Source organism: Salvelinus fontinalis, chromosome 6, assembly GCF_029448725.1.
Source record: "Salvelinus fontinalis isolate EN_2023a chromosome 6, ASM2944872v1, whole genome shotgun sequence".
Classification (NCBI taxonomy): Eukaryota; Metazoa; Chordata; class Actinopteri; order Salmoniformes; family Salmonidae; genus Salvelinus; species Salvelinus fontinalis.
Genome location: NC_074670.1, coordinates 39,435,541 through 39,448,263, shown reverse-complemented (window position 1 = coordinate 39,448,263; position 12,723 = coordinate 39,435,541). Strand labels below are relative to the sequence as shown.

Sequence of the window (12,723 nt, the reverse complement as noted above, 5' to 3'; positions counted from 1 at the left end):
TTCATAAATGTGTCAAGTGCAGCGTCTGGTTGCTCCTCATTACACATCACAGACCAGCAAATATTCTTTACATCATCAACATATGAATCCCTACAAAACTTATTGTATGACCTCTTATACACTATATTAGTCCCAGCCTTTGGAACCTTGATTCTTAAAACCTAAACCAATACTGTCATTAACGTGGTTCTTCAATAATTATGCATATTACTTGTTGGATGTGCATTTGGTATCAAGCTGATTTAGTTACGCTGTGATATTTTCATACATCATCTTCTGATCCAGGAAGGAATTTTCAGAATGACAGTCAAGTGACGAATAGCTGTCGTGATAGTGCAATGCAACAAACGTGCTGGAAAAAAAGGTGTTTGCAAGGAATATCCAGAATATTTTGGTGTCTCATTCATTACGCTGGTGAAATCGTTGGATCTAATATCCCTAGCAAATTGATGATGATCATCTGTTGTTGTCTGCTTGATTAACCTGAGAATTTCATGTTTTCATATGTTATTGTGCCTCGGATTGGACACCAAGTCTATCGTGCTCAATTGTATAGGATAGACTATTGCGCAACACCCAACGCTAATCCTATTAATTATTCTAGATATAATGACAACAAATTACATAGCCTAGTGGGCTTATTCACAATATGATTTGGTAATGAAATAACATTACATACATTTTTCTTTCCATGTTGCACCTGCAATTTGAAACAATACAATGGTGTCACGACTTCCGCCGAAGTTGGCTCCCCTGCCTGTTCGGGCGGTGCTCGGCGGTCGTCGTCACCGGCCTACTAGCCGCCACCGATCCCTTTTTCGTTGTCTGTTGGTTGTGTCTTATTAGTTTCACCTGTGTCCTGTTCTATGTGTTTGATGAGCGTCCTTTTTTATAGTATGTGTCCCCGCCCTTGTTTTGTGCGGGATTGTTTCGTGTTACGTGTGTTGTTAAGGTAGAGGTGTTTATGTTCTGGACCTGCACCCTGTGTTTTGGGTGGTCCAATTTATTTAACCGCGCCCTGTGTTTGGGCTTGTGGGTTTTTGTGTGCCATATTAAAGTGCACCTTTTTCCCTGTGGAGCTCTCTGCACCTGATTCCTTCCTCACCCTCCTAGTCCCTCGTGACAAATGGGCCAGAAGTAGCCTACTTGAATTTGGAGCTCAGAAATTCAGTACTTTAATTTTTCCTGAATTTGGTGCTTGAAATGTCCTTGTAATTTTTGTAGCCAATTTATGTTCCCCTGCTCCTTTATAATTATCAGTGAATTCATTTTTGATCGATTTTGGTGATGAATGTGGCCACTTTCGTTTGTTTCCATTCAAATCCTTCCATTAAAAGGAACCTGTTTTTTTGGTCACGTTCTCATTATAAAAACAGCGATGGTGAGATTAATGCTACCTCTATTCATGGCTTCATTATATGTGCCTCCGTCGGCCACATAGGCAGCAGAAAAATCACGATGCATGCATCCAATCTATTTGTCAGGTAAGGTCCACATTATTGTCACAGATTTTGAAATGTAATAATAATTCAAATATCAATGCATTGGCAAGGCCCAAAAATGTATTATTCTTAAAGTGGTAATGGCCTACTTTTTATTTAAAAATATATATATACATAATTTTTGGTGGGGGGGGGGTCAATATTAGGCCCTGTGTGTACAATTTATATAAAATATACAAATACACAACATTGACGTCCTTGAAAATTACAATTAAGTGCATGAAAATTTCCCTGAAAGTCCTTGAATTTGACTTGCCAATGTCTGTGTGAACCCCGCTTAAAGGATGTATAGTCCTATGTTGTTGTATAGGTGGAGGAGTTATGGACCAATCTGCATATTCACTTTTATTCCTCTAAGTACACATTTGGAAATGCATGGGGGAAAAAATAATATATATATATATATTTTTTACCATTTAGAAATATTTATCCCAGTGTCACACATTGGCCCCATTATTAATAGAAAGACCCTTACCCCGGTATACAGTATATTTCAACGCCACTGTTTATACAGAAACGGTTGGACGGTATGAAAATACCGCCCAACCCTAGAATGAGTCCTACATTCACCTGTGATGCAGAAAAACAAACTGCACAGCTATTGAACGCTAGCCCTGCAATGTCCGTTTTTTTTACCGGATTTACAAAAATGACACTTGGATCTAATGTATTCATAGTTAATAAAGTACTTATAGAATACCTGTTTTAAACCATGAAGAACTGCATGAAGAACCTGTTTCAAGGACATATTGGCAGGTTGTTTCTTGATAGCACACAGCTTGTTGGACTCTCAGGCAAAGCAGCGCTGGCTCCCTCGTAGATCAGTAGATTATCTTTTTATAGAATGCTTCAACAGAGCAGACTGATTCAGGGTCAAGCCTTTACATTGTTACATACCATAATTACAATCCAAACACCAACATACATTACTGGGATGGAGCATCATTCTTATGTGTCTCTGCCATGAGGTTAATTTTTGTTAACCACTGTACCTGTAACTTTGTGCCTTAGCATAAGTAAAACTTTAGCCCAAAAATTCTCAACTATAAGCAAGTCACAACTATTTCATGGTGGGAGGTTGCAGGACATTATCTGATGGCAGTAATATAAGGCCACTGAGTGGGCAGCAAGTTAGGTTGTGTTGTAAGACAGAACGGTTGTAACTATTACTGTCCCTACACCTTTTTCATTACGTTCTCCTTTTACCTCTCGCTCTCACTCACTCACTCATTCACTCACTCTCACACACCACACACAAAGACTTAACGCCTAACGTGGTCCCTGCAAATTCATTTTTGGTACCCTCCCCCAGATTTGTGCATCGACACAATCCTGTCTCTGAGCTCTACGGACAATTCCTTCGACCCCATGGCTTGGTTTTTGCTCTGACATGCACTGTCAACTGTGGGACCTTATAAAGACAGGTGTGTGTGTGCGTTTCCAAATCATGTCCAATCAATTGAATTCACCACAGGTGGACTCCAATAAAGTTGTAGAAACATCTCAAAGATGAATGGAAACAGGATGCACCTGAACTTAATTTTGAGTCTCATAGCAAAGGGTGTCAATACTTCTGTAATTTACATTTGCAAACATTTCTAAAACCCTGTTTTCGCTTTGTCATTATGAGGTATTGTGTATAGATTGAGGGGGGAAACTATTTCATACATTTTAGAATAAGGCTGTAAACAAAATGTGGAAAAGTCAAGGGGTCTGAGTACTTTCCAAAGGCATTGTACCTTAAATAATATTTCCCCTAATGTTATTACTCTACCCCTTTCTCTTACCTCCTGTTGCGTCATTCCTTCCTCGCTTTCAACAGTTAAGCTAAAGGAAATCATTTTTGTTGTTCTTATGTTCATCATTCTAATGACATGCTTGAAGAATATAGTACTAGAGTTAGATGCAGATGGCTTACACTTCCCTTCACAAAGATTGAATGGTTATGGGTCTGAATAAATAACTGCTATAGCCTACCGCCATCACGTGTTCCCTCCTCTTTCAAACTACCCATCAGTTCTGTTGACTGTTGGATTTAACATTCAGCAAACAAGAGCTTGCGTCCCTCTTCAAATAGTCTATTCGTATAAAAAATTCAAAAAATATAAAATGTCCTGCAGGCTATTCTAGTCTAGCTTTTCCTGACTGGGACTCCAAGATCTAAGGAGCATTTTTTAACGGGAGGCCAGCAGAGCACAGGTGCGTGCGTATTGCAAAAGAGACAGTGGCTATAAGTTAGAAGCTTATTATGAATAACCCATCATTCATTATCTAAATACAAGGCTAATACTGCATTTGAATGTATTACCTGAAAGAGGTAGGCTAGGATGTCTTGAACAGGATGATCTATTTTGATGCAATTTGAATGGAATTGATGGAGAGTCTGCTCACGCATGCTCTGATTTAAAGCAACGATATTTGAGTGATAGGCTTTTTTTAAACTCCAGCTGCAATAAAAAAAATCTTTACAATTCAAAAATATGCTTACCCCCGAAAGCCAGGTGGAGATGTGTAAATTAGACGTGCATTCGAACCTTATATTACTGTAGCAATATGCTATGCTGCAGCAAATGTAAGCATACCTGTCACAAGTGAAAAAGTTACCATGATGAGATGATAGGTCCATACCGAAATGGTCTGTCCACACCATGAGCGTTTCTGATTGATCATGCAGAAAGAAGGCCGTAGAGAATCCAGGTTTCGACATTGCAAATTAACAGTTCACGTCATGCTGTTAAAATAAATAATTTATTATAATTTACCGGTTTCTCGCAGTTATTTAACCCAGGAAAAGGGAGTGGTTAATCTTGGTAACCGGGTTCCCGCCATTCAACCCTAACCTTCACCGACACCTTTTTACCTCTCCCTTGACCCTTCACCATCTCTCCCTTGACACACACACACACCATTCCTGTGCTCATCCTTCATTCTCCCTGTTAAAGGTCCCTGTTACAGCAGATCTGCTCGAGTTGGCGAAATGTGCTCACGCTCTGTTCCCAGAATTTAATATTGTCCTCCTGGCTATGACACTGTCACCACGAGCTGCAGCTAGAGTCAGTGTGCGTGTGTGTGTTTCAGTCAAGATGGACTGTAACTGAGCATGTCTTTTGGCTCTCTTTAATATTTAGTTACCACACACCACAATGTGTTTATTGCAAATAGTTAATAAAAACAATCTTAGAATTTAGATTTGGGTGTAAATCTGAAGAGGAAAAATGCAGTTTTCAAACAGTCGTTAACACAGTGTGTGTTTGGGTGTCATAACGATGCCATTACCCTTCTCCTCACTCTAAATCCTCTAAATATTTAAGTGTTGTTTTATGTGGAATGTCACTTGAGTTTATCGATCCCCATTAAAACTGGTTAAATGCTCTCCCCTCCCAGCTGTGTGTAACTGACTGTGTGTTTTGCTCTCTCTGGACAGAGGGACTGAGCCGAGAGGGCAAATCCAGGGAGGCCTGAAACCTCTCCCCACAGACCTACTGCTGCTGAAGACCACCACCTCCCAACACCAATGACCTTCTACAGTGTACATCTCTCCAGTTTTTACATAAATACTACTCATGAAAGTTGACCTTTTTGCCATTTACCTCTGCAGACTAATAAATAAAAATGTTGCCGCTTCTTTTTCAGGAACCGTTGACTGTTGCGCCTCAGACCTTGTAATGGAAAATCGTGGTAAGTTTAGCTTCTTGTTCATTGTGGTTTGTGTAGTAGTGCAACATAGACCTGGGTGTGTTTATGGGGCAGATTGATTTTGCTGGTACTCAGCGCACAGCAGACAGCTATGGCGCCCTCTGTAGGCTAATGAGACAAGCTCCCTCCCTTTCTTGTTAGAACCAGTCTGTGTGTTGAGCTTCAGTTCCATCTGCCTGCTGAAGAGGCCTGGCCCAGTCTGTTTTCCAGGTCGACAGGTTCTGGGCTCATGCGGATTGGCCCAGCTCTCTGTCTCTCCCGCTCTCTGGAAGCCAGCCCATTTTGGAGGCTTTATGTGGGGCAGTGAGAAAATGCCGTACAACTACAGACTCCATCTTTAGAAGCCGAGAAAGAAAGGGAAGAAGAAAAGGGTCATACCTAGTCAGTTGTAAAACTGAAATTTGTCTTCTGCATTTAACCCAAATGGAGGGCTGCCTTAATAGACATCCACTTCATCGGTGCCTGGGGAAGGACAGACTGTTTTACCTTGTCGGCTCTAGGATTCTTTAGCTGTGCTTGATTGAGCTTGCCTGGCACAATGGAACCAATAGAATAGTCCCCAAAGTGACAGCTTTGCAAACCTCGCCCACCTGGCATTCCAGACAGGCTCAATCAAACGCTCAAAGTATTTGAGGGAAAACAACTATTTAAACCCAGAAGCATGTTCAGAATAGAACTTTCAGATACTGTAGGAATGTATTGTATAGAACCGATATGATTGTCTGTCAGATCATGCCAGCTCGATTCACTCTATTCCTATATGTGATGTCCAGAACGTTTCACATCACTGAATACACCCCACGTCCGTTCAGTGCCCTGTGTTGTCATGTTGCATGTGACCCCAGGTAGTGGGTTTAAACATGCCCTTTGTTCTAACCAAAACAGCCTGGCTGGCTAGCCTTCCTCTTCTGCCGATCTCTCTCTCCACCCTCTCCTATGAGAAGGAGTCGTTTGTGTTGGTCCCTTCACACTCCTTTCTCCCTCTGTTTCTTGCCCAAACAGTTTGCCCCTCTCCTTGGCAAACATAGGTTCAAAGGCATGCTAATCCCTCGGAGCCTGTTCAGATTCCGACAAGGAACCAGGCCCATGATGGACAGAAAACAGCAGCCAGCCAGCCAGCCAACCAGCCAGCGTTGAAAATTGAGAAGTATGGTCGTTCCACCTCAAAAAGCACAAGAAAGAGGATTTCGACACCCACCGTTTCAAATTGTTCTGAAATCTTTTCTGATCAGATTAGCATTCCTTCAACATTATTTTGTCAAAATATAATTTAATCTCTGAGACAATAAGCTGATTGATTGCACCCGAATTGTTCATTTTAAATTAGAGGATTCATATAATATTCAATAAAAATATAGTACGTAACATTCAATTTGGACCACAACAAAAAATCTTACAATGAGTAAGATTCCAACGGACCCCCCACGCCAATCCGTATCAGTTTTCTATGTTTGACAAGTATACGGAACAAAAATATAAAAGCAATAATTTCAATGATTTTATTGAGTAAAATCATTGAAATTGTTGCATTTATAAGGAAATCAGTCAATTGAAATAAATAAATTAGGCCCTAATCTATGAATTTCACATGACCTGGTAGGGGTGCAGCCATGGGTGGGCCTGGGAGGGCATAGGCCCACACACTGGGGAGCCACGCCCAGCCAATCAGAATGAGTTTTTCCTCACAAAAGGGCTTTATTACAGACAGAAATACGCCTCAGTTTCATCAGCTGTCCGGGTGGCTGGTCTCAGACGATCCCATAGGTATAGAAGCTGAATGTGGAGGTCTTGGGCTGGCGTGGTTAGACTTGGTTTGCGGTTTTGAGGGCGGTTGGACGTACTGCCAAATTCTCTAAAATGACCTTGGCTTATTGTAGAGAAATTAACATTACATTCTCTGGCATTGTTACCGGCCTCAGTCTGTAGCTGAGGTGGCCTGTAATAGTAAAAAGAATGGACACAAGTTTACATCTGCAAAGTTCTGGTGTTTTATTTATTCTAAAGAATGTTTTTTTTCTCATTTTCAATTGTCTATTTTCTTGTTCGCACTTTTAAAACATTCACATCAAACAAGTGCACACTTTAAATTACACAGCATAAATGCACTTTACCTAAATCAGAATTTAAAAAAAATTCCACTAATAACCCTGTCTTACTGTATGATTGCACATGAAAACCACAATGTATTTCACATTCATACAATAGAAACACTTGTATATATGAAGACAAAAATAACTGAATGTTTTTCTAACTGCAACAATACATTCAGCTTTAAGATAGTGGCACCTCCGTAAAATCGTCTCTCTCAATCACGCTCCAGACTGAGCGTGCGCGGACAGTTTACCAGCTCGGGAACACAATTTTACACAAAACCAATAACGTGTAAAACGAACTCAGAAATCCATAACAAATGGATTCTTAATAAAATCTCCCAAACAAAATCCAGTATAAGTAAGCTACTCAATAAAGTGGGGCGGCAGCGTAGCCTAGTGGTTAGAGCGTTGGACTAGTCTCTGTGACTTTTTACCTCAGCTAGCATCAAGCTAACATATACTCTCACTCATTGTAAATCACGTTCTTCTCTCACTCAGTTCGACACAAAACCAACACAAAACCTTTCCTAAAGTGATAATACCTTGACAAAGTTGTTAAATAGCATGTTTTACATGTTCTTTCAATATTAGAAAGTTTGGAAGTTCTGTTACATACCTGCAATAGTAAAAAGAACAGACACAAGTTTACATCTGCAAAGTTCAGGCGCTTTCTTTATTCTGAAGAATGGTGCGCGCACTTGGCCAGAACTTTCTGTTTTTTCTACTACCACAGTGCAACACCGCCATCTATTGGCCTGATGGACTACTAACGCATGTAGAATATACACATTTAGATTAATTCAGACAAATATATAAACAAATAGGTTTTTAGTGACTTTGTTTTCAACCCATTACAGCAACAGTTCTGGTGGACATTCCTGCAGTCTGTATACCAATTGCACGCTCCCTCAAAATCTGTGGCATTGTGTTGTGTGACAAAACTGCACATTTTAGTGGCCTTTTATTGTCCCCAGCACAAGGTGCAACTGTGTAATGATCATGCTTTTTAATCAGCTTCTTGATATGTCACACCTGTCAGGTGGATGGATTATCTTAACAAAGGAGAAATGCTCACTAACAAGGATGTACACTAATTTGAGAGAAACAAGCTTTTTGTGTGTATGGAACATTTCTGGGATCTTTTCTTTCAGCTCATGAAACATGGGACCAACACTACATGTTGCATTGATATTTTTGTTCAGTATAGTATGAAGCTGCGGCTCAGAGTAATGTTTCTTCATATCCTATGTAATGCTAAAAAGTTAGCATTTAAAACAGTGGCCAGGTAAACATGGGTGTCATGGCATGCTAAAATAACATGGAATGGAAAACCAGTACCGTTTCAATGAAGTAGATAGTTGTAGCTCTGTCATGAGTGCTGACTGGAAGTGAATGTGAAGAAGGCTTTTGTGAAGCGTACGTGGCCATTTTGAATGACTAGTCATTGTGTATTAATTTTTCACATTTACATTTTAGTCATTTAGCAAATGCTCTTATCCAGTGCGACATACAGGAGCCATTAGGGTTGTGCCTTGCTCAAGGGCACGTCAACAGATTTTTCACCTAGTAAGCTCGGGGATTCAAACCAGCAACCTTTCTGCTCTTAACCGCTAGGCCACCCCATGACCTCCTCAGCAGTACTAGCGACATCTCTGCTGATGGAATGCTGTGTGGTCTCAGAGCAGACACTTCCTCCTCTCTCTATCTGAACTTCATCTCCATTGATAGAGGACACAGATAGAAATAGATCTCTCTCCTAAAGGACAAGCTAGTAGTTTTGTGCCTGCTCTGGTTTTCCGACTTTAAGCAATTTCATTTCTATGTCGGAAGTGAGTTAGAGAAGGTACTACTTTCTATATTTTTTTATTCAATTTTTCTCTCTCGGGCCCCACTGCCCATCCTTTCAGTTCTCTGTGAATACTCACACCTCTCAGCTCTACTGGCAGAGTTGCTGTTAGAAGCCCCGTGCTCATGCTGTACATCCATATGGTGGCTCCATAGAGACAGAATATGAATACCTCAGTGAGTGTCATTATTTAACCTTTGACCTGGATCTGGCCACTGTTAGGTCACATGAGCAGTCAGAGCCCACCGCTGCTCAAGAAACGACTTTCGTTACTGCTGGTTTTGGTCTATTAAGCCTCATTCAAAGTGGAAAGAGATCCTGTGCAGAACTGTGGTGGGCATATATGAAGGGCTAAAGCCCGAGAGGTTAGCCAGAGAATGTTGGTCAATTCTGTTGTGGTAAATCTAATCTTCTCACTCACTATAACACACACACGCACACACGAAAATACAAACACACATTTATACACCACCAGTGCAGCTCAAAGGAATGATTGGCATCCGTCTGTGAATGCTGACCGGAGGGAGGGTCAGTGAGAAAGGGAGAGGGTGGGGAGCACTTCAAGGGAGCAGGGAGGGTAGGTCTTACGGAGACCGAAAGAGGGAGGGAGAGTGGGAGGAGTAACCGAAAGAGGTAGAGGGGAAAGAAAGTTGCAAAGAGTTGCTGGCGAAGTAGACAGAAAGAGGAGACTAGTGAACTTGGTTGAACAAGCTGTGGACCAGGTGTGCTCCTCCTCTGCCCAGCACGGCGTGCCTATTCCTGGGTAGAAAGAGCAAAACAGGCCCCTCTGGGGCTGGATCATGGGACAGAGCCTTCCTCTGGAGTCCCCAGCTCAGGTCCAACACCAACACCAACACATCCACCGCAGCGGTGAGTTTCTAGCTTACTTACTCACTCACTCAGTCACTCACATACACCTGCTCTATAATCAGTCTCACAAGTACACATTTATAAATAAACTCAAACACTTTCACTCACTTATGAAAAGATCCTTAGTGTTCAGTTTTTCAATTTCTTTTCAACATCTTGGCTGCTGAAAAAAAGGAGGGAGGGCAGAGGAGAGGCGGGGGCTGGAGATTGTGTAATCAACAATGTTGCACACTTTATTTACCTCTCTTTACCACAGGGAATGCTAAAAGTCACTGGGACCAGGTGGATGAATATCAGCTGTGTGTGTGCGTGCACCCACATTACTGAGTGCAGGATACCCTTCTGACATTCTGTATGCAAAACAAAAAGATTAGCCGCACAAACACATGTCTCACTGTTTGCGGCAGTAAACTGTGAGATATTGAAACATTTTCTGAGAGATTACTGGAAATAGGATTGTCTCTCTGAATGTGTAGTGTGTTATGTGCTTTCTTTGGAGCCATTCCATCCAGCTTTCCCTCAGTATTGTTGTGGTCTGTTATCCCATGGAGGTTAAGCCTACGAGGTTGGGTTGTCTTGCTAGGTTATTGTATAGAGATGAAGTTAGGCAACCAGCGAGTAATCGGCCTAGTGTGCCACTTGTGTAACAAGTTAAACAAGCACACCAGGCAAAAAATTGCATTTGCATTTGAAATGCCAGATGGCCAGTTCGACCCTGTGTGTAGGTACGAGTCCACAAAACCAGGTTGAGAAATGGCTATCTTTTCAACCGAAAACTTTAGGTATTGGAATTACCCACTAGTGACAAGTCAAAACTTATCTAGGCTCCATTTCAAAACATGGAAGGTGACTAGTTTAGGGTTGAGGAGGAAAAGGGTTGGCTTTCCTTGCGGAAGCAGACTCGTATGTAAGTGATCAGGCTGCTCGAGGCAGTGGGCTTGCTGCTGAGGCCCTTTAAAACAACACTATCTGCTCTCCACCACATGCTCACCTGACTGCTCCTGCTATGAGTCAATGAGTCATGGGCCTGAGGTTAAACCTGGATCATAGTTAGCTACAGTTTTTTACACAAGATATGTGATAACTATGTTTCCATACTCAACGTTACAGCTTAGCTTATACAAAACGGCGCCATAGATTTTTCAACTAACCTGTTCTTGGCGATACTATCTTCTAGAGGTTGACCGATTATGATTTTTCAACGCCGATACCGATTATTGGAGGATCGAAAAAAGCTAATGCCGATTTAAAAAAATAAATAAAAAAAACGTATTTGTAATAATTACAATTACAACAATACTGAATGAACACTTATTTTAACTTAATATAATACATCAATAAAATCAATTTAGCCTCAAATAAATAATGAAACATGTTCAATTTGGTTTAAATAATGCAAAAACAAAGTGTTGGAGAAGAAAGTAAAAGTGCAATATGTGCCATGTAAGAAAGCTAATGTTTAAGATCCTTGCTCAGAACATGAGAACATATGAAAGCTGGTGGTTCCTTTTAACATGAGTCTTCAATATTCCCAGGTAATAAGTTTTAGGTTGTAGTTATTATAGGAATTATAGGACTATTTCTCTCTATACGATTTGTATTTCATATACCTTTAACTATGGGATGTTCTTATGGCACTTTAGTATTTAGTATTAGTATTGCCAGTCTAACAGTATTGCTTCCATCCCTCTCCTCGCTCCTACCTGGGCTCGAACCAGGAACACATCGACAACAGCCACCCTCGAAGCAGCGTTACCCATGCAGAGCAAGGGGAACAACTACTCCCAAGTCTCAGAGCGAGTGACGTTTGAAACGCTATTAGCGCACACCCCGCTAACTACCTAGCCATTTCACATCGGTTACACCAGCCTAATCTCGGGAGTTGATAGGCTTGAAGTCATAAACAGCGCAATGCTTGAAGCACAGCGAGGAGCTTCTGGCAAAACACATGAAAGTGCTGTTTGAATGAATGCTTAAGAGATTGCTGGTGCCTACCATCGCTCAGTCAGACTGCTCTATCAAATCATAGACTTAATTATAACATAATAACACACGGAAATACGAGCCTTAGGTCATTAATATGGTCGAATCCGGAAACTATCATCTCAAAAACGAAACGTTTATTCTTTCAGTGAAATACGGAACCGTTCCGTATTTTATCTAACGCGTGGCATCCATAAGTCGAAATATTCCTGTTACATTGCACAACCTTCAATGTTATGTCATAATTACTTAAAATTCTGGCAAATTAGTTTGCAACGAGCCAGGCGGCCCAAACTGTTGCATATACCCTGACTCTGCGTGCAATGAACGCAAGAGAAGTAGCACAATTTCACCTGGTTAATATTGCCTGCTAACCTGGATTTCATTTAGCTAAATATGCAGGTTTAAAAATATATACTTCTGTGTATTGATTTTAAGAAAGGCATTGATGTTTATGGTTAGGTACAGTCATGCAACGATTGTGCTTTTTTCGCAAATGCGCTTTTGTTAAATCATCCCCCGTTTGGCGAAGTTGGCTGTCTTTGTTAGGAACAAATAGTCTTCACACAGTTCGCAACGAACCAGGCGGCCCAAACTGCTGCATATACCCTGACTCTGTTGCAAGAGAAGTGACACAATTTCCCTAGTTAAAAGATATTCATGTTAGCAGGCAATATTAACTAAATATGCAAGTTTAAAAATATATACTAGTGTATTGATTTTAAGAAAGGCA

The 12,723-nt window shown here is 41.0% G+C and overlaps 1 protein-coding gene across 5 annotated transcripts in view; it reads left to right on the top strand.

The window, feature by feature from the left end:
* LOC129857815 (phosphatase and actin regulator 4B-like) overlaps nucleotides 1-12,723 on the top strand; it is a 90,453-nt gene that overhangs the window by 48,080 nt on the left and 29,650 nt on the right. For 2 of the 5 annotated variants that reach the window (XM_055926415.1, XM_055926416.1), the window contains exons 2-3: nucleotides 4,927-5,031; nucleotides 5,136-5,180. In XM_055926415.1, the coding sequence (XP_055782390.1) occupies nucleotides 5,168-5,180 (13 nt within the window). In that variant the 5' untranslated portion in view covers nucleotides 4,927-5,031; nucleotides 5,136-5,167. Of the gene's footprint in view, nucleotides 1-4,926; nucleotides 5,032-5,135; nucleotides 5,181-9,746; nucleotides 10,008-12,723 lie in introns of those variants that run through there. The other 3 variants (XM_055926418.1, XM_055926413.1, XM_055926419.1) reach the window with 3 other exon arrangements.